This window comes from Ambystoma mexicanum, chromosome 5q, assembly GCF_040938575.1.
Source record: "Ambystoma mexicanum isolate Mex_15411 chromosome 5q, UKY_AmexF1_1, whole genome shotgun sequence".
Taxonomy (NCBI): domain Eukaryota; kingdom Metazoa; phylum Chordata; class Amphibia; order Caudata; family Ambystomatidae; genus Ambystoma; species Ambystoma mexicanum.
The window spans coordinates 1,010,787,677-1,010,811,316 of NC_090933.1; the positions used below are offsets into that span (position 1 = coordinate 1,010,787,677).

The 23,640-nt window shown below is 44.6% G+C and overlaps 1 protein-coding gene across 5 annotated transcripts in view; it reads right to left on the bottom strand.

Moving 5' to 3' along the window:
* CSMD3 (CUB and Sushi multiple domains 3) overlaps positions 1–23,640 on the bottom strand; it is a 3,270,409-nt gene that overhangs the window by 313,029 nt on the left and 2,933,740 nt on the right. For all 5 annotated transcript variants that reach the window (XM_069621531.1, XM_069621530.1, XM_069621528.1 and 2 more), the window contains one exon: positions 7,800–7,976. In XM_069621531.1, coding sequence (XP_069477632.1) covers positions 7,800–7,976 — 177 coding nt within the window. The remainder of the gene's footprint in view (positions 1–7,799; positions 7,977–23,640) is intronic.

Genomic DNA, 23,640 nt, shown 5'->3' on the forward strand with positions numbered 1-23,640 from the left:
CATACATTTTACAATGTCTTTGGGTTTCGACAATGGCGTAACAGAATTATCTGTGCTGTTTAATGGTTCGATGTGGTTCAACTGACAGCAGTCACGATGGTCCAGTGGCAAGCATATGTCATAGCGAGGTGGGAAGAAAGAAGGCAGCAGGTCAAAACATTACTGAAGCAATGCAGATCGTGGAAGTCACAAGGGTTGGCTCGGCTATCCAGGTTCGACAGTGGACAGACTGATGATGGGTAGTGCAGGCAAGTCTGTTCGATGTAGGGTGTTGAAAGATGTAGTGCAGGAAGAACAGCAAGGTCAGTTTGAAAGGTCACACGTTCAGTGATGAAGAAGCTGGAGGTTCAAGCAGCAGTTTGTTCAGTGCAGATGCATTGGTACTTCTTTGTTCAAACCGATGCAACAATGCTCTATCAGATCAGGCAGTACAGCAGTGACTGGGTTTGAACATTCAGGGCAGCAGTTTGGAGATCAGCGAGTGCCATTCGACCATTGAAGCAAATGTCAGTAGATGCTTTTGCCGCCTTCTTCACACCCCCACTCCTACCATTCACTCTCACACTAACTCAGCTCTTCATAACCTCACCTCTCAACCTCTAAGACTCTTGACATCCTTGCCTTGCCCCTTCCATGAGGATCTGTATGAAGTCTGCCAGATGTGGAACAGAAGTGGCTGGCTTCTAGCACATCCACTGACAAACTGGCCTGTTGCCTGCTCCAAAGATAATATAGACTCTCTATCCATTCGACAAAATGGGCCCATATCCAAACTCGTTTCTCTGGGGCAACAAACAACACGGCTGAACTTTTCAAAATCTGCAAGGAACTTGCCAATCCTACTGCAGTCTCCAATTCTCTTCCCTCTCAGGCCCACTGCACAGCGCTGGCCACCCATTTTGCCACAGAAACTCAGAACATCAGGTCCTCTCTCTCCTCTATACCCTTCTCCACTGCCTGCAGGCAAGCTTCCCCTTTGTCCCCTCTATTCCCCCAACTTCTTACCCATTGCAACGGATGAGGTCACCAAGACAGTCTGCTCAATGAAAGTCTCCTCCAAACATGTGCTTGCCTGTTCCTCTAGAACTATCAAGGACAACATTGCCTCCCTTAGTCCCTTCTTTGCTGATTTCTGTAACCACTCTTTTGCCACTGGTTCCTTCCATGCACCCCTCAAGAACTCACTCACTCCTAAAATTGAAACCAACAAATGATTTGTCATGCCCTATGCCAACATGTACAGCTAAACTCCTTGCAGAGAATTTGACTTCATTTATCACATTATTTGTGAATAAATCACTGCAAGAGGGCCAGGTCCTTAAGGCCTTAAAAAAGGCACAAGTAAGACCTTTGTTTAAAAAATTCAATTTAGATCCGAAAATCTTGAAGAATTATCGGCCAGTTGCCAACTTGATTTGGCCAACAAAGATACTGGAAAAGGTCGTTTGCGCACAGTTCCAGGCATTTGTGGACAATAAGAACCTGATGGATAAGCTTCAATCTGGATTCTGTCCTAATCATGGTTCAGAGTCAGCACTCCTGGCAGTACATGAGGATCTGCTGGAGACTGCTGACAAGGGAGGTTCCACGGTTTTATTGATGTTGGACCTGTCCGCAGCCTTTGATATTTGGATCACCAAATTATGATAAAATGCATAATGAAGGTAGGGAAGGCATTGGAACTAGTAAAAAAATGGTTTGGATCCTTTGTAAAGGATAGGATGCAAAGAGTAGTGCTTGAAGGCTTCACATCACAGTGGATATGCTTGGACTGTGGGGTACCTCGAGGTTCATCTCTGTCCCCACTGATTTCCAACGTATACTTTCGCCCAGTGTTTGACATATTCCGGGGGTATGGCCTTCGGTTCCATTCCTATGCCGATGATACACTGGTTTACATTGAAATAAAGAACATGGAGCATGGAGGAAACATTTGAGTGGATCAACCTATGTATGAATGAGCTTAATGGGTGGATGGCAGATAATCAACTACTACTTAACGCTGCCAAGACTGAGTTGATATTGTTTAGCCTGAAAGGAAAAATGTTACTAGAGAGACAGTAAGTGCCTCTGTTGATTCTGGGGAACAACCTCAATATGTCAACAAAGTTAGGAACTTGGGTTGTACATGGTAATCGAACCTTGGCAGTGAAGCGCAGGTGGGGGCCAAAGTCAAACCAGTCTTCTACGCAATCCAGGTGTTGCATAATGTGTTTCCTTTTATCCCGGCAGACGATCATGCTCTAGTGGTGGGAGCTATGACTAGCCCCCACCTGGACTACTGTAATAACCTGCTGATAGGAGCCCCAGCTAAACAGATACCCAGATTGCAGAAAGCCCAAAATGCTGACATCAGGCTAATCGGACAGCTGAGAAAAAGTGACCACATATCTACCTTTAGAAGATCCCTACATTGGCTCAAGGTAGAGGACAGAATAACATTTAAAGTGGCGTGTCTGATTTTTAAGTGTTTGAACAGACTCACCCCTGAATACTTGGTGGATAAGATCACCCTTTATTGTCCACACAGAGATCTCTGTTCAAGAGATCACCTCTTGATTTGTGTTCCATGGTCCAACCTGGTCTTTCAGGGAGATAAAAGATTTGGGGTGTTTAGTCTGAAACTATGGACTCAACTCCTTTTAGAGATTAGGCCTTCTAAATCCCTAATATTATTTAGAAACAGCCTTAAGACCTTCCACTTCAGTTAGGTTGCATTCTTACAGAATACATAATGAATCTTTACTCCGAAACTCCACTCTATAGTGAACATCAGCGCCGGTATATAGTTTACTCTGTTTGGTGTACAATAGAAATATTCAAAATAAAATTGAAATCAAAAATCAAATCAGTCCCTTGTGCACCCCTTCCTAAAAAAAGCCGTCCGCCGACCTCTGTCTGGCTAAGTATTGCCCTACTTCCTCTATCCTCTTCTTGGGCAAACTCGTGGACAGTTTGGTCATCTTCCATTTGATCCATCACACTAAATGTGTTGGCTGTCTTCAATGACCGCCAGTCTGGTTTCAGAGCAGCCAGAGGAATGGAAACTGCTCTCCTGAACACCCGTGATGACTTGCTCTCAAAACTCAATTCCAACTGTCCTTCTGCCCTTATTCTCCTCGATCTGCCCTCTGCCTTTGACATGGTCTATCATTCCATCCTCATATATGGGCTCTGTGCTACCATGGGCATCAGGGACCATGCACTGGATTGGTTAACCTCTTTCCTCTCAAATCGGCCGTGCAAAGATGAACTGGGCTCCTTTGTCTCCTCTATCTCACTCTTGACTTACGGCATCTCTCACGGCTCTATCCTCTTGCTGTTTCTTTTCAACATTTGCCTTGCCCTTCTTTCCCACTTGATCTCAACCTTCACTCCTAATTTCCAGTGTTATGCTGATGACACACAGCTCCCCTTTAAGCTCCTCTCCTCTTCCTTCTCTCCTTCCTCTCTCTGTCCCGATTGTCTGACTGCTATTCAGGCATGGTGTACTGCCAATGATCTCTGCCTTACGGCCAGTAAGACTGAGCTCTTTCTCATTGGGGATCCTACTCCCTCCTTCCCTACACTCTGGCCACCCTCCTTGGGCTCCCTCCCGTTACCCTTGCGTGAGGCTTGAAACATGGGTGCCATCTTCAATTCCTCTCTCTCCCTCTCACCTCATATCGCTGACCTTGCCAAGAAGGCCCACTATCAGCTTGACCTCCTCAGAGGCATTCTCCCTTTCATCATCTTCCCCTAGAAACGCAACGTATCCTGAGCTCTGGTCCTCTCAAGGCTTGATTACTGCAATACCCTTTGGTTAATCTGCCTCCTTCCTCATTCTGCCCTCTTCAACTAATCCAGAATAGGACTGAAAGATTTAGCCTTGGCCTCAAGCCCAGGGACTGCAACTCTCTAGCCCAGAAATCTCTACACTGGCTCTGGTTGGTTGCAAAGATCAAATTCAAGACCCTCTGCATCATCCGCAAGGCTTTCTGGGGCCTGGGACCTCACTACATTCAACTCTCTCTCCCTAAATACCTCCCGGATAGAGTGATTTGGTGCTCTAGTTCCAACTCTCTGCAGATCAGACATTTCTCCAATTAGAGAGTGAAGGTAGAGCTCTCTCTTTGGCAGGAGCCTCCCTCTGGAAACACCTCCCTGCCCCTCTCTGATTTAAGCTGGATCTTGTTAAGTTCCATAAGCTTTTCAAGACTTTCCTTTTATCTTCTTCCTTCCCTCTCCCCTTCCCGTGCTTGTCTCCTCCTTCGATTATGACTGGATGCCTGTTTCCCTCATGAGTCTCGTTGAGGTCAGTCCTTCCTTTGTCCAGATTTCCCATCTCACCCCTTCCTACCAGCACTTCCCCTCGGGCACCATTCCCTGGTTAGCATCCTAGGCTTGCACACACCCCCTTACTACTGACTGCTACACCTTCCTCCCCCTGGAAATGACACTCCGGGGCACCCCAAAGCACTTGCCCAGCCCTTGGGCACCCTCCCTCCAGCACTTCTTCACCCCTTCCCCTCACCCTAACCCTTCCCTTTCCCTCCCCTGGCCCCTCACCTTGCACATCTTTATACTGCACTTGCATAAACCGAATGTCACAAAGCGTAGTAGAGCCATTCCTGTTTTTTCACCTTTGTCCCCCTTGTCCTTTTTTTGTCTTGTGGCACTGGAAACACGTTCTGTTGTATAGGAGCCATACAAATGCTCAATAAATAAAAAAAAATAGCTGGAGAGAGCACACATAACCTTTCTATGGCTTATCTAGGCTCACATGGCTGACACATGGGTGATATCAAATTGATGTGGCCTGGATAACTTTGAGAAATGCTGGCTAACATGAACTAAATTCAGGTATGTGCTATATTTATAGTTGTACATTGAAACAGTACAGCAAACTCAAAGTTATTTGGTTTTTGGAACAGGGTTGGATATCTTAAGTGGAGGCTCTGTGCTGCAGAGCCTTGGCTGTCACTACAGCTGTCAAATGGGCACCTGTGACCTCTGAACCTGCTCTGTACCATTTGAGAGCTGGTTCTGCAAATCAGGCTACTGATGCAGCGGGGCACACGTGTACATTATTCTTTTGGCATGAAGATTATGCAAGGGGAATCTGTTTAACAAAAAAGGAATTACCTGCATCATTTTATTAATTAATAAAGATAAAAAGGCAATGCTTCTTCGCCCTGTTCAGATGTCTTGATGGAAGCATAAATGATGGAAAGAAGGTTCCCCCAATGCACTATATGCGGGGCCCTGACAATTATGTTTTCAGCTAAGGATCTGTGAGAATGGTATGTATTTCTCTGCAAGGGAAAGCACTCAGTCCCAATGTACTGAGCCATACAATATCAATTAATGCTATTCTGATCAGAAGGCAAGGGAAAGGGTATATAAGCCCTGGCAAAAAAAGCATAATTTAATCCTGTGCCCTGATGAATCAATGTCCAGCTTGTTAATGTCTGCTGACCAGTGGAACATAATTACTATTCTGGTGGCAGCTTGCTCTTTAAACGTGAATCCATAGTGCAGTATGGATAGTAATTCACAAAGCTATTAAAAGCCACATCAGATTGATATCATGCATGTGTCAGCACTGTGAGCCCAGGCCCGATGTGGAAGGATTTTGTATTCTGGTCACATAGCTTGGCTCTGTCACTTGCCGAGCAGGTGACCAAATGGCTGTCCCTCTCGTTGTGAGTTCTGCTAATACTTCTTTCCAGCGGGACAGCCTATCAGCAGGAGCATTCCTGGAAAACAGGAATCAAATGGCACAACAATCCCAAGAGTACAGCATACCAATAGGGCCTTTCAGGAAGATCTCATTGGACTTAGGTTGGGGGAGTTGACTTTCCAAAGCCCCCCAACAGAAGTGAGGAATTAGTGTCCAGGCCAGAGGCAAGAAGTGCTCCCTAATTAACCCCATGCTATATTGGTGTTGACCAGCTGCTGGATCAAGACCTGTCTCTCTACCAATTTCACTGGTACTCAGAATCTCAATGTGCTGAGAGACCCCTGCAGGTGTGTCAGAGCCTCCCCAGTTTGGGAGCTCAAGAACAAAAACTAATCTGATCCCCAACTTCCTGCATTGGGAATCACAGAAACTTGAGAGTGAAGATTTCGAGGATCCCTGTGTAATGACTGTCAAACCACTTCAAGCCATGATTCGGGCTCATTCAATCCAGTGGAAATAATGGGACCAGTCTGGGACTGTCCTTTGTCACTCGACCAAACTTTGTACTTCTGAAAAACATTCTTGAACCATTTCAAAACCAAGCCAACTGAACGAGTCATTGCATTGGCTGTAACTTGATGCTCATTGTTGCACCCACCACCTGTGAACCTGTTTTCAAACTGGCATTATCTCTGCTGCAGACCTTCTTTGATAGTCAACCAGACCATGGGGGGCAAATCAAACCACATCCTTCGATAGACACCCTGGACCACCCAACTCAAATTGAGCATCCAGTCACCAGCATCTTGGCCTTGAACCAACCTTGGTGGCCTTCTCAATCCAACTTCAATAACCAATGCTTCAAACTGCTTTTTGAACCACCTGCATCTTAGTTGACGCTCTTCATTGACAGTCAAACTGACCCTGATGGCATCATCCAACAATGATCCTTGAATACTGCATCGGACTGCCCAACTCAAACTGTGCGTCCAGTTATAAGCATCTTCACTGTTCAACTGACTGTCAAACCAACCCAGGTGGCTCTCATGATCCACACTTCTTCCAACAGCAAAGATCCTCAGCTCAACCCGAGATCAACAACTGCTCCCCCTGTGCAACAATGCGACCCATGTATTCCAACCTAATTCGAACCATGCAAACAGCACTAAAGAACATCTTGTTTTGTAGAAGTGGGAGGGCTGAGTATGTGGCTTAGCCTCTAATCATCATTGTTCTCCTGCGGGGCAGTAGTCATTTGATTTCAGTGGTCTTGCATTTCTCAAACTGGTGTATCCTATATGGCCTTGTCTTTAAACTGTTGAGGAATTTGAAATCGTCAAAGACTGGCATGGCACTTGCAAATGGCAGTTTATGTCCTCTAACCCCTGTTCCTATGTGTGTATTTGAATAGGGGACTACTGCTTTATTTAAGCCTGTCTAGTAAAAAAGCAAAGATTGGATCACAAACATAGGTCAATGGGCTGTGATAAAGAAAGAGAAAGAAAACATAGCCAAGGGGCTTCTGTTTTGTTATTGCCGTTAAAACTGTTACCTGAACTTTAAAATTTTGACTGAGCTAAATGTAAAATGATTCCTACTACAGTGAACAAGAAGGTTCACATTTAACCAGAATAACTATGTTTCCCCCTCTAAAGCAGCCCTGGAGAAGCAGGCAAATTTCTGGTGGTGAGGAAGAAATGTTGTCTCTCCTTCATCCCTCTGGCTCCAGCTCAATCCATCAAACAAAGGAACTCAAGGAGATGGGATTATTGGGCTGGGGGAGAACTCTAATTGCAGCAGATCATAAATCCACTTACGTTATTCTTACACACAGCCAAAGCCACACACACACACACACACACACACATCAATTGCCACATTGTTATAGAGAATAATCTTTGGGGACATCCCAAACACATAACATTAGCATTTAGCTTTCCCCACCTATGTTATCACAGTAAACGATTACCGACATGCTGAAGTTACTTGCAATTCGAAAGGAGAGAGATGCCCTAATGAATTTCAATAACTACATATACAAAAGCAGAACATGAAGGGAGAGTTGTTTGGGCTGCATCCTTTTTAATATCAATATTAAACATTGGGCATATAGAATATTAACTAGAAATAATCTTACTTGTACAATTAGGTAAGGTCCCAGACCATGTTCCATTAGCAGTGCATTGTCTGACAGAAGATCCGGACAGAACATAGCCTTCCAAGCAAGAGTAGACAACCGAGCTGGAGAACGATGTGCCTTCGAGGCGGAATACCTTGCCGTTAGCAGGCGTGCCTGGATTACCACATGGTACTGCTGTAAAGTGACAAGGAATACATATGTGCAATGTATCGTGTACAAAACAAGAGCTTCACACATTTACATTTATTTAAAAGAATAGATGGTGATCATTCATCAAAAACATCACATTGTGGCAGTTCGAACTTCAAAAACGTTTTGATTAAAACATGTTTTAAAGTCAAAATGGTAGATATGTTGTCAGCATACATTCTTCCTGTATTGAAAGCAATGTATCTTCAAGGACAATATATCCTTTAAAAACTATAAGGAGTAGCACATTGTTTTTTTTTTTTTCTTTTAGAATTTAGTATGACCTCGATAATATTATCGGCTTAGTTTGTAAGCATATTATTTTCTCACATACTTACTTCTAAGTACAGTTCAACAATACGCTCCTGTCAATTGCACTGTTGGCAGAATGTATAGATACTGGAGCCCCTCGATATTATGTCACCTATGTGATGATTGGTTTTTGACTGCTCCTTAGGTTCAGTATCCCCCAACATGTTGTCCAACTATTTTAGCATAACATATCACCGTGGAGTCAAGGAATGAAAGTGCAAATGAGATTCGGCACAGGGTGAATTGTTGCTGATAGAAAAGGAGAAAGGTGTCTATGAACATACTTAAAATAAAAAAAACCTCAATCATAAATAGGGCAAAAAAGGAAAGTAAAACGTAGCTGATTAAATCTGTGGGGACAAGTCTGTCTTAGGTGAATTGCATACAAATAATGAAATTCATTTGGTGGGCAAACAACTTTATGGTGAATGTGGTATTCACAAAGCTGATAAGTTCACATTGCTGTTTCATCTCATCACAGATCACCTGCTCAGCGGCCAAGTTACTATACATGTATTGCAAATTAAATGAGGTACAATGATCTTGAATATGCATTGCATGTGAATGATTGTGTGACCCCTTCCATGACTACTTGTTGATCCTAGTACCATGAAGTGGAAGGATGATTTACAAATATCCAATAAATACATAAATAAAACCAGTCCTTTATCTCCTTGCACATTATATTCTATCAGACTTCCTTTCAGCTAAGATTATAACAGATGTATGGAGACTCTACCAGTATTCTTTTATTTTAAATCATCTAGTATCTCCCATAAACATTAGCTTTATTAGCATGTATCTTCAATGTGATTCTTAAAACTGTATTTACACGTTAACAGTCTTCTTACAATAACAAAAGTTCTGCCTTTCTTTAATAATGATCTTTTAACACTCTCATTTACAGTCCCGTATAGTACGAATCAAAACAAGTGTTGCTTTTTATAGAAATGAACATGCACATAAAAACCCGGATGTATCGAAAAGAAACTGCTGGTAACTCCACCCTACATGCTTTTGTCTCTCATTAGCCGAACACTAGTAACAATATCCCAGTTATTTAAAGCGAGGAAAAAGGTATCTTTGAACATTGACTACATGACTACCTACAATTATATGAGACATCATTTTGATAAGTGGGGCTGTTCATATAAAGTTCCTTTCCCAGGGAGGCAGTATTATAGACCAAACTAAAGCAATCAGACATGCTGACTATGCTATTAATTACTTAAGATCATCTGAATACGTCCAGCTTCTCCCCACATCAATGAGCCACCTCCTGCTATACCCAAGCATTGCATCAGATTGATGTCGAGGTGTTTAGTTTTTCTTTTTCAATAGAATAGCCAGAATATCGTTATGTACATTGTACACTTTGACATATTAGTACCGTATAGTGCTGTCAGCTCTATGCATCAACCTGATGTCATGTTTAGGACTATACAAGTAAATACCACATATGGTCTGCAATCACCCAAAGGCATGATTATATTTAATTAGCAGTGGCATTTATTACAAAAGCATACACTTTTAAAAACAATACTAAAGCACAGATTCCATATATGTTATAAGAGGGATTCGACTATTGCTGAGTTTATTGTCAGAACTCGCTTTGCTGTTCCAAACAATCGAAATTGTTTGAATAAATCCTCAGGGGTTTCCCCTGTAGTTCATGTATCATGTGTAAATTAGAGTAAAATACCCCCTACTTTGAACTAATAGGACTAGAATGTAAACATTATATAAAGGACAGGATTGACTGCAGCACAGCTATGCTTTTAAGGTTTCGTAAGCACCTGTCCATAGCTGTATATAGGGAGAATATTATTTACGATTAAGATACATGTATTTGAACACTTAAAAACTATTTAAAAAAGTGAATTTAATGAATGATAATGATGTGTTATTTATATAGCTCCTTTAACCAATCTGCTTTACAGAGCACATATTTACATACAATATCACCCAACCGAAATTGGTACTCATTTTTCGACCTCGGAAGGCTGAAAGGCTGAGTTGGACTTTCCGGGATTCGAACCTGCGACCCCCAGCTCAACCCGGCACTTTAGCCATGCATCAAAAGGGCAGAACTTTACTCAAATGCTGGGTCTAAGTAAAATACCAATTAGTCCATACGGGGCAATGTGGAACACATTAATGCAATGCCTTGTGTCTAAATTGTCAAATTCAATACCAATGTGCCCTGTGGATTTAATTTAATAGATGTGTACCATGTCTTCCTACAGGCTTTTCAACCAGTTCATTTCCAACCTGACTAAGAAGTTATGATTCAATTCGCCAGTGTCTTAATTGTTACAGTTAGTTCCTCATTATATAGATGTGTGTTTCCCTTTCCACCATGACTACTCGAGTAATATACTTTTTTTTTTTGCTAGCCATTCAAAACCTGTGGGTGCTTTTTGGTGTAATTAGATCAATTTCTTTTTCATGTAACACGCACTTACTTGAGATACAGTGGTTAGTTTTCAAGGATATTATTATCAGTTTTATATGAATTGACAAACTGTGCCCTTTTTGACATTAAGAGCCTGATTCATGGAAGTGTTTTATCCCATGGGAAAACGGTCCATGAATCAGGCCCTTAATATCTTCATTAATTGTTTCCATCTATATTTTTATGAATGCGTTTTAGCATATACAATTGCTGCTTTCACTGTGAATTTTCAAACATTGGAACTACTTTCATAATTCATAAAATGTCAACTATAACATTGTTTGCACTATGCACTTTTTATTGTTATACATTTGAATTGTAATGTTTAAATAGTCTACACGTTCTTTTTTTTTATAGAAACTACTTTATTGTGGTCAGAATGGTGGGTAATGTACTGTGTACTATCAATTGTTAGCATCAAAAGTCTGCAACCCCATCACAGAAAAGTCAATTACCATCTGATGGTTAAGCTGCACTACAGTATCCAGCCAGGTGCCCGCAGTGTGGGGCACAAGGCACCCTGAGTCATGAATGCTCAGGTGAATTAGAGGAATCGAACTAGTGGATGGGCTACACAAGATTTATATATGTTTTATAAGCTTCTAAATCCTTGTTCGTATGAAACACTTGGTAATTAAACATTTGAAAACAGTGTTGTTTGAGGCTTATGTATTAAGCTTACTCATTGTGGTTGTAACAGTAGGTAATCAGACACTTCTCTGTGAACCCATTAATATGAGTTCACCCAACTCCCCACTCCTCTTCAACAACTACTTGACTCCACTTATCAAGTTCAGAACTGAAGATAAATGTGCCGGCTGAATGAGCATTTTCGGCGCTATTAGCGCCGGCACAATTTGCGCCAGTGCTAATAGCGCCTCCAGCCCCATAGGGTCTAATGGACCCAATAGAGAATGGGCAATAACCATTACCCTGCTACTCATGATCCAAAGCTAATAGCGTCGGATCAATTAGTGGTAACGCTATTTACCCTGGAAGAACAGAAACTGTATGGATAAAACCATTCATATCCACACCATGAGACACCACATGTGGAGTAGAGCAAGAATCCTCCCTATCCACACTCGTCTTTAACCTCTACTTAACTCCACTAATAAACCTCATCAAAAGACATTGACTCACCTGCTACAACCACACAGATGACACACAATTAATCTAAAAAATCCAAAATGTACAAGAAGAGCACACATCGCGTGTAGACTGTCTGACAAACTGTATGGATGGATGAAAACCAACAGCCTCAAACTCAACCCGGGCTAGACAGAAATCATGATTATATCCAAAAACCAGGAAAGCAACCAATACATCCCGGCCCAGAGAACTAGAAACTGCATCCACACCATCAAAAATCATCAAAATCCTAGGAAACTTAATGGACAACGAGCTAACCCTAGAAACGCAAGTAAACACAAACATTAAGAAATGCTTCTACCGCTTAGAGACGATCAAAGAAATCCTACCATTCCTCTTCTTTACTGTCAAAACATTAGCCATCATCTCCCATATCATGCCCAGGATAGACTATGGCAACAGCCTATACATCAGAATGCAGCGTCCAGACTTCTCGTGAAACTCTCACGATGGGACAACAACACTCCTGCGCTAAAGATGCTACTTTGGCTGCCAGTCAAAAAACGGATCACATTCAAAACAATGTGGATAACTACAGAGCAATCCACGGCCTAGGAGCAGAATTCCTACAAAAGAAAATCACCATTTACCAGCTGACCAACAACATCTGCCTGGAACCTAAACTGTACACAAGGAAAAAACTTGGTGGATCAACTTTCTCTTACCTTCCTGCAATAATGTGGCACTCCCTTCAGAGAGAAATGCAAAATATGAAGCAGCACCTAAAATTCAGAAAACTCCTAAAAACCTGTCTCTTCAACTCATAACCAGACAAAAACCAATTAGCAACACCAATACCCCTTGGAATGAACACACATATCACAAGACAGAGTATTAGAACATACCATGACAATGCATTGAGGTGGAGTGACTTCCGAATGGGAGGGAGACCTGGGTGAACCCATTCCCATGGAGGGCCCTACCAGAGGTTAACCAAAAGAGATGGGAGCGGCCTAGGTTGAACCACAGAGAAAGGACATAAGAGTTGAAGGGAAAATAGTGGCTACCAAACAGATAAACCATGGGGTTTAGGTAGCTCAAAGACACAGGGAAGAGCCACACCCCCCCCCAAAAGGGGCCTAGGGAGGCGATGATAGCCACACACCAGGATATGCCAGGGCACACAGCAGTGTAGACATCCATTAGTTTGAACACGGGGAGGGTGGAGGATGCATTACCACTAAAATAGCGGAGCAGACAAGTCAACACACCCTGCACAGAATACAGGAGTGAGACCCCCCCCCCAGCACATCAAAACATGCAACACTGGCAGAAACGTGTACCACGGGTGGCCAAAGGAGAAGAGGTACAATGGAGATACACCACTAACCAAGCCATTAAAACCCTCATCTTTCTGCTTACACCTCTCAAACTCTAAACAAAACACAACCATATCGATATATTGCACAACAAACCACATACACTTCATTACACTGCAACAACAAAACAAACCTCACATAGCCTCACACAACAGCACATCAAAACTACTGACCAAAAAACTACACCTAGGCTCAGCGAATGGTGTAAACCCATCTACAGCTGCCAACAGCACATCACAGCTACCTGAAGTGGGAGAATGGAAGAACAGGCTCCCGCCCTTCCCCTCTCGCGCTTGGCCTAGAGGATCACGGCCTAGGCACCCGCCACGAGAGGAGTTTGCTTATCTACCAGACGACCAAATACCCTGGTACAGGAACATACGGATGTGCCCACCTACCTGCCCAGCAGCCCGCCCTGCCCATGCCAACACCTGCGGCATGGATCAACTCGACTAAACCTACACGTCGTTAGAGATGCCATGACGACCTAGCCAATGGTCAGCACACCTGTGCAAACATGCACACTGGACACTCCCACACCAATCCACACGAAGAACATACTCAGTGCTATGACGTAGGCGACAGACATACCCACGGACCTGCATCTTTATTATTTTCCACATAGGCTCTCAAAATGCAGAAACGCAAGACGCATAATGAACTTATCTAAAAAGGCTTGCTCACGCTTCTTCTAAGAACCATGTACCATAATGAAGAATATAACGGAGACACGATACTGAGGATAGAGCAATATGATACCGTAACCTAAATCGCTCTGCATCAAATGGTTCCACCTATGCACCAGGCCCAAGTAGGCCGCAAGCAAAAGCTTACATGAACATTGAATGAGCAAGAGCTCGGTTGCTGACCCTGCAGAATGAGCCCGGCGAAAGCACACCGCCAAGGGCACGATGTTGCAATCTCGCACGCCGCAAGCCGACGCCAAGGTCGCACCTGCAAGATAAACCAGGCACACAGTAGGAAAAACAATATTAATTGTGTTGAATTCTGCCTCAAACACGGTCCCACCTCACGTGACAAAGCCAAACCTGACAGGATGCCAAGCCCAGGAGGAAGGAGACGCCTGAATCCCACGTTTCAAGACACAGCAGATACAATTAAAAGGCTCATTGGACATCTGCAGCAGTGGGAGTAGTCGACCTCCCAACATATGAATAAATCCTCACATTGTTTACACCTACCCATAGTAAAAACATTGTTGCAAATGACAGGTGCACCGCGAGCTGGGAACAGCGATAGTCCCAGACTGGGAGGGTCGCGAGCGGACCAATCAGAACATGGGGCTCTTATCACTGACGCCATTAACATCGACCAATCCTCAGAGGTCTTCATGTAACAATTTTCATGTATCAAATTGAAGGGACAGCCCAAGTATATCACCTGACTAACCCTCAACCACTAATACCGTTTCACTATATGTATGCTATACTAACCCTACCACTCGAGTAACCAATCCAGAGTGGAAATAGGTTTTTTGCTAAACTCTGTAAGGTGACGCAAGTAGCGCGTCATACTAAGGTAAAAAGGGCCTGCGAGCCCCACGATTATGTGTGTGTCAGGACGGACGCGTACGATCCTTGACCCATCCCTGCCGTTTTGTCTAATAAACAGCAGAGTCACCTTGCTTCTTGCGTGTGTCTCATACTCTATCTCTTTTGGGATATACGGTAGGAGTTGGGGCCTCCCTGCCGGGAGATCTACGGACGGCCCGGCCGACCCCGGCAGAATTTCCCCCCGACAAGTTGGAGGCACTGCTGAGATCTGTTTAAGATCTGCTTTTTTATTTTTATTTTTTCCAGGTACTCCCGTTGAGAGGAGGCCCGGTGGCGCGGCCCCCTCTGCCGTTGCCCCCTTCTGAGGACAACAGGACCATCGCAGAACTGCGAGAAGACCGGACAGCGCAATCCGGATATTGGCCTTCGGGAGCCGGTAGAGAAGTATCCCGCCCGCGGTTGGCGAGTGTCCAGACGTGGTCCAGACGAGGGGAGGTGGCGAGCCGCTTGGAGGGGTGCACGCAGTCGAGCGGCCCCGCATCAAGAGAACTTGGTGAGCATGCCACGCACAACAAGCAATGTGAAATTGTGAGGGAGGGGGGAGGAATTAAAAACGGGAGGTGGGAGGTGTTGCACAGGTGCGCGGCGAAGGTTTGACAATTTAGTGTTGGCAATGAAATGAATGGTAGCCGAACGAGTGCAAGAGCAGTCGGCTACGTTACGCGAGAGAGGGGGGTAGAGCACGAAAACATCACGTGCGGCCGCTCGTAGAAACTGATTGGCCTAGGTCGCGACTATGTGTAAGGGTGTGTGTGTGGTTTCCTACGATTTGGCATTTATTGATCAATGAGTAGATGAGGATCCCTATTGTTCGAGCAAGAAACTCGATAGGTAGATGACGTTTCCCTGTAGGCGGTAGCTAGTTAGTTGCCCAATACGGAAGATAATTGGCTGGTTAAGCCCTCCTGTCGAGGGGCGTATCACACGCGAGGCGACGCAGTGTGCGCAGTCCGATTATATTATTGATTACCTTGTTCCAGGAGTGACAGGAAGACAGCTGTGAGGTTAACGGGGGTAGATTACAAGTGTATTTTGGACTTAAAGAATATATGAAGAACTTACCAGTAGCTCGAAGAGATCGGTGACGTCACCAGTAGGGCTTTCATAGGATATCCCGAGCACAAGGCATCTTTCTTTCTGAGAGTGGTGGGGAAGAGAACTGTGGTAAGGGAGTGGAAACGGAGATAAACGGTAATGAGTTGATCGGGGAGAGGCGAAACGGGGACGTGGCTGCGCACGGAGAACGCCGGCCACGGCGAGTGTAGAAGAAGGAGGAGGAGCAAATGAAAATAGGACGACTGTATAAGAACGTCACAAGGGGTACGCAGCCGCAGGGGGCTACGTGCGCCTCGGCCGCAGGGGGCCGTAAGGGTGTTGTGTAAAGGAAGAAAGAAAGAAGAAAATATACAAATGTAAATACTATATTTTAATAATTTTCCTTAGCGGACTATCGCAAGTCCCCAAATTTACGGGGCCAGGTAAAGGTATAAGGCTGTGTATTGTAAGTGTTAGCAAGATAATAGCTACCAAATAGGGGAAGGATAACAAGTGAAGCACTACTATGTCATACGGGACAGGATCGGGAGGGTGGGGGAACACCCTCACTACCCCACTACAACACATATGTAAAACACTGTCACCCCATAGGGAGAAACTGATCAAGTATAGCATAGAATGGACACAGGGGACGGACAACAAAATGATAACACCATGGCCGCCTAATGGTAGCTTCGATCCATATACCCAACATTCACTATTAAACCATCTGCATAATACATACAAAGGGAAGAAGTTGACACACCACGTGGAGGTGTTTAACTTATGGAGGATGTTCCAAGGGTCCCGACAAGGACCAAATGGAATGTTGACTGTGGGGGAAATATCGGAAGAAAAAGAGATTAAGGAGGACGGAGAGAATGGGAAAAAGGGGAGTGAAGACCCAAGGAACACGGGGAACGGACAAGAGGGAGGAGAAAAGAATAATAACTCAAAAGAAAATGAAATAAAAAAGGAACAGAGCAACGATATACCCCTAGCAAAGGTAGTCAAAACAGAGGGAGGGGGGCTGTACCCTTTAAGAGAATTAGGAGAAATAGAAAGAGGACAGTTAAGGGTGGCTGAGGGGTACTCGAACCCGGCATACAGCCCGCCACCATATGTGGCTCATAGGAAGATGCCAGCAGGGGAGGGGAGGACTGGAGAAGAACAAACTGTGGAAATAGGACATGATGAGTGGGTAGCTGCACAGATACTATTAAAATTACGAGGTTCATTAACATGAGAAGAGAAGGAGGTAGTAAGGAAAATAGAGGAGGATAATAGCAGGGAGAATGGAATGAGAGGGGAAGAGCTGTTAAGACAAAAGGAAGAGATTTTGGAGGAACAACTAGCAGAGTTAAGGGATGAGCAGAATGAACTGATCAAACAGCTCGAGCGGGAGGAAAGAGAGAGAGCGAGGGGAAGGAAAGAAGATAAGAACGAATTGGAAAAAATAAGGGAACGAACTGAGGAGCAAAGAAGAGAAGCTGAAAGGGTAAAAGCAGCAGCAGAAATGGTATCAAGAGCAGTGCTACGAGAGAGGAAAAGGGAAGAAGAAGAGAAAGAAAAGGAAATGGCAATGTGGAAGAAGAGATTACTATCAGAAACGACTAAGAAATACGAAGAAGGGAGGGTGATAGAGAGTATATTAGAAAGGGAGAGGGTGAGATGGGAAAGGAAGAAAGAGGATGAAAGGATATTGGAAAAGGTGAGTAGTGAAGTAATGGAGGAATTAAAAAGGAAGAGGGAGGATATTGGTAGAGAGATGGAGGAGAGAAATGAAGGGGAAAGAGAAGATAGGAGAAGGGAGAGTGAAGTAAGGGGGTATGTGTATAGAGACGCAGAAGTAACAACAACATCAGCGCAAAGGGGAACGGTTGGTACAGGAGAAAAGGGAGAACCGGACCTAATAGGCTTAAAAACAGTAACAATCAAGGGGAAAAAGACAGAGTGGGGGCTGCCATTTGTGAATGACTTTTGTAGTGAGGAAGAAGAAGAAATGGAGAAGGAAGGAAGAAACAGTGAAAGGGAAAGTCTAGATAAACTATATACCACCCGGACCAATACAGACTCACCATGGATCTGTAGGAGAAAGGATGAACTGGAGAGAAGTGAGGAGGAAGAGCAAGGGATAGCGGAAAGACAGACACATGAAGACACATCGTCACCATCACACCCTCTCCCATCCCACGCTACATGCTCAACCACCTCACGCTCATCACGTACAATCAAACTTGCGCCCTTCACAAACGAATTGACACATTATGCAGGTCGGCTTAGAGACCTCCCTAGACGCAGGCAGGAAGGACGAATACACACGCCCACATTAAATACAGGAAATGATGGAAGAAGGGGAAAAGATGGAGAAGAAAGAGTTACGAGCAGGGGAAATACGGACGAAATTGACGATGTAGGAGAGAGGGAAGAAGAGGAGGGGTGTGAGGACTCGATTTTATGGAACCCAAGGGATAAAAAGAGACACAACTTAATGCCACTTCTGGAGAGGGGAGGGGTTAGACCACAGTACGTCCCTTGGAAGCATACAGACAAAGAAAATATAAAGTGCAGGCTCCCATCATTAAGTGGAGGTGCAGGTAAATGGATATATGAAATGGAAAAACACATCGCAGGACAGAAACTGGCAGTGGGAGATGTAAAGGGCCTTCTAATATCGATATTAGGGGATGCAGCGGATGATATTTGGAAGAGAGCGGGATTCCCTGGGGTAACAATAGCAAACACATCGCACGATGGGGCACCATTCGCAAACTGCAGACATGCACTATGGCAGGCACTGAGGGTACAGTACCCAGACACATCAGACATAGGAGCAATTACCTCACGCAAGATGCGTGAGAACGAAGATCCTGTTGATTATATCCAGGAAATCCAAGAGAAGTGGCGCATGGGAACTAGAGAACAATGGGACAAAACACCAGCAATATTTTATCATATACTAGTACAAGGGCTCCCAGAAGGAGTTCAGAAACAACTAAAGAAAGTAGGGGGAATGGAAGCAAAAGCATGGCCAGAAATACAACTGACAATAGTGCATCATTGCAGGACATGGCAAGGAAAAATGAAACAAAAGGAAGAGGACAGGAAAACGGAAGAGGCTAAACTAGTACAGAAAAAACGTAATAAATACACAATGGAAGGGGCACTAATAACTACACCTACAACAATGACTCAAAGCCCCACACAAGTAGTGGCTGCACAAGATCCCTCCCAAATACCGCCCTCACAGACTATAACACAACAGGTGCCGCCACTCCAACCATACACGACCAACATGGGAGGAGGATACTCAATGCCAGGAGATGGGTATTATAATTACAACATGGGAAGAGGAGGAATTATGAGAGGGAGAGGATACGGATATAACACACAACAGCAGGTGGGAGGACTTAGAAATTCCTACCCCACCGGGCAACCAGTATACCAGGACAACACAGGAAGCTTTCCATGGCAGAGTAGGGAACCACCGGTGTGTTGGAGTTGTGGATTAGTAGGGCACATGTCACGCACGTGTAGAGTAAGACCAGGAACACCATCATGGAGCCAACAGGGACAACCAAGGCCCACACAGGAACAGCAGGGCATACAGCAACAGCAGACGTTGCAACAGGGAAATGAACAGCAACAACTAATAACACAACAACAGTCACAGACATATTCACTGCCACAACAACAGGTAGCGATAACACAACAACCCCAAGCACAACAAACACAACTGGATAGGGTGACGGTGCTGGGACACAACCCTTACGCAGGAAATGGTCAATCGTTGTACCCTCAATAGGACAGCCCACAGACGGCCTTGGTGTGTCCCATCCTGTCGGTAACACCTAATAGTGCGGAGGAACCACGCATAGAGGTAACGATAGGTGACAAAAAATTATCATTCCTTGTTGACACCGGGGCAACCCGGTCTTGCATAAGGGAAGGTAAATTTAAGATGTCGGGCGAAGCCATGAACACCCAAGGATTCTCTGGGGCTAGAGGGTTGGTTCCTTTTACTGATAACATTCCCTTATCTATAGGACAGTATGACATGTCAGTCCCACTTTTATATTATAGTGCCTCACCAGTAAATATACTGGGGAGAGACATCATGAACAGGTTGAATATGACGATTTCCTTTACGGAGGACGGCATAATTTGCTCTACTCCAGGAATTAACATGCTCACAGCACGACAGATTATGCAAGCATACTGCGGACAGACAGCGATTAGGGCTGAGCCAGTAGATGGCGAACTATTCCAGTACGGGACAGACATGGCATTTGCATGGATGCCAGGGATATAGGGAAAGATCTGGAGGAGGCCAGCAGCCTATTTGTTCAGACCAGAAACACCAGTCAATGAACCAGAAGGAAAGGTGGTTCCAGTGGACATTGAGAGCATTATAGCAACAACTGATTACATTGTGGTACATGCCCAAGATAGAGAAGGAAGAGCATGGAGGGCAGTGATAGCACTAGCAGAAGGATGTAGACTCACGCAGGTGTCAGATGAGGAGCTGTTCTCAGAAGGAAAGGAGGAAGGTGAAATGGTGTTTATGATGAGTGTGGAAATATGGCTAAGAGTGGCGTACAAACAAGTGGCACAGAAAATTGCAATGGCACTTGAGGCACCCACATCCACCCCAGTTCCCTTCTTTGAGGAGGATATGACAAAAGTACCCACATCATTATGGACTACTAGCCCCTATGACGTGGGGTGCATAAAAAGTTTAGGGGGAGTAAGGATAAAATTGAAAAAAGGTGCAATACTCCCCAGAGTGAAACAGTACCCACTATCAAAAGAGGCAGATGAGGGCATATATGAAACCATAACGGCCCTTATAGATAATGGCATATTGGTCCCCTCAGAATCACCATGTAACACGGCTGTATACCCAGTGCGCAAGGCTAGAGGGGGTCTTGGCGCTTCATACAGGATCTCAGGCCCTTGAACAACATAGTAGAAGCAGAATACCCCATAGCCGCAAACCCGGCCACAATATTGTGTGGCATTCCAGCAGAAGCATCACGATTTACAGTGATCGACCTTAAAAATGCTTTTTTTCTCAATACCATTGCACCCAGACTCACAAGATCTGACAAGCTTCACTTACAGAAACACAAAGTGGAAACACACCAGATTGCCACAAGGGTACTGCGAATCACCCTCAATCTTCAACAGAGTAATACAGATGGATTTGGGTAACATTGAAGTGTTGCAGTATGTCGACGACATAATAATTTGCAGTACAAACGAAAGAACATGCAGAGAGGACTCGTTAAAGATGCTGACAATACTGGCTGAAAAAGGTTACAAGGTAGACATGGAAAAGTTACAGTACTGTCAAGAACAGGTACTTTACATTGGTCAGCTCATATCCCAACATGGAAGAAAGATTGCACCACAAAGAGCACAGGCCATTTCAAAAACGCCAGTGCCACAAACAGTGAGGGAACTGCAGCAGTTCCTGGGTCTGTGCAACTACTGTAGAGCATGGGTATTTGATTACAGCTCATACATAGGACCCCTGCTTGAGGCGTTAAAGGAAGCTAATAAAGGGGAGAAAAAGTTGGGGTGGACAATGGAAATGAAAGAGGCTTTTGATGAACTGAAAGATGCGATATCAACTGCTCCGGTACTGGCAACCCCAGACTATGAGCGACAATTCTTTATATTTTCACATTGCGACTCAGCAGTAATGAAAGCAGTGTTGGCTCAAAAAACAAGCATGGGCTACAAACCAGTAGCATTTTACAGCGGCCACTTAGACCCTGTGATGTTAGGTCATTTCCCTTGCGAACAAGGTCTCGCCGCAGCTGCTTTTGCGGTAGAGAAAGCATCAGCAATCACCATGGGGTGCCCGACTACACTGTTTGTGGAACATGCACTATTTGCAATATTGAATAAACCTAAGTCCACTCTAACCACGCAAAGGGCATCAGGTTATGAGATCATCTTATCCAGAGCTGAACTATCAATTGTTAGATGTAGCACGGTCAACCCTGCAAGGTTCCTAGCAGAAGTAATTGAGGAAGGAGATCATGCCCAATATTGTATGCAAATAACTGAAATGTACTCATGTACTAGAAAGATTGAAGAGAACGCACTAGAGGGAGGTGAGCTCCTGTTCATTGATGGGTCATCAACTATCGATCAAAGGGATGGTATAAGGAGGTCTGGGGCAGCAGTGGTAAAAATGATGGAGGTACCGGTGTGTGTGGCAATGAAATGTGTACAACTACCACAGTATTATTCCGCTCAAGCAGCAGAACTAATTGCACTAATCTTGGCGTTGAAGGAAAGCTTTGACTAACGAGTGACCATATATTCCGACAGCGCATATGTTACGTCCACTGTCCTCTCAGGGCTGTCGAAATGGAGAAGAAGAGGGTTTAGGAGAGATGATGGCACTCCAGTGCAACATGCCCTCCTATTGGCTGAACTAATTGAAGCAATAAATGACCCCCAAGAATTAGCTTTGGTCAAATGCACCGCACACACCAATGGTGAAGACCACATTTCAAAAGGGAATGCAGCAGCAGACGCACATGCGAAGTATGCTGCATATTTTGGTGAAATATGGAACCCCCCCAGAGTCAAAGAGAGGGAGAGGGAGGGGAATGGCTAAGGAGATGTTGATAAGAGAAGGGTACACCCATCTCCCAGCCACACAGATAATGGAGCTACAAGCGGCTGCACCAATGGCAGAAAAAGAAATATGGGTAAAAAGAGGATGCACAATGTCGCCAACTGACGCACTATGGCGCCAGGGTGACACTGGAAAGATTGTAATGCCACTGGCACTATTGAACACCGCCCTGAGCCAACTACACCACCCAGCCCACACAGGCAAGGAAGTAATTGCAGCACGAATTAGGGAAGACTGGTTCTGCCCCGAGTTAAATTCTCATGTGTCAAATTTTATCAGCAATTGTCTCACATGTCAACAGTTTACGGCTGGTCACACTCTGAAGGTGATAAGAGGTAATATACCCCGGCCAGAGGGACCCTTCCGACATCTCCATATTGACTATGTTGATATGATCAACGTATGTCAAGGAAATAGGTATATGATTGTAGTAGTATGCCCATTCTCGAGGTGGATTGAAGCAGGGCCCTGTTCACACCCAGATGCATTCAGAGCAGCTAAATTCCTAGTGAGGGAGGTCTTCCCCAGGTGGGGAGTGCGCGAGGTACTGCGGTCAGATAATGGCCCACATTTCGCAAACGAAATGTTCCAGCACCTCACATCCTTACTGAACATCAAGCATAAATTTGCATGTGCATACCACCCACAGGCCAACGGTGTATGTGAACGCCTGAATGGCCTATTAAAGGAGGCAATTGCAAAAATACAGCAAACAACAAAGAAGAGTTGGTTGTATTGCCTTCCACTAGCCCTATTTGAGCTAAGGAATAGACCAGGTTCCGACCACCACCTCACCCCTCACGAGGTGGTTACCGGACGTCAAATGCGCCTTCCCCTAACGCCAACATCAAGAGCATTTACCGATCACGAGAGTACTGCAAATGTCTTTGGTGATGAAATGTACCAATATGTGTCTTCTTTGATTACTAGTGTAGTGTTTGTGTCTCAACAGCTCGAGCGCACACGGGGCGGGTCTAACAGCGATCAGCAAGAAGACGCGGATAAAGAATTGGAAAAGGAAAGACTGTGCAAAGTTGCTAAAGGTGACCACGTACTACTTCGCAATTTCAACAGAAAGTGGAACAGCCCACGCTTCACTGGTCCCCATTTGGTAGAGGAGGTATCAACGAGAGCAGTAAAGCTA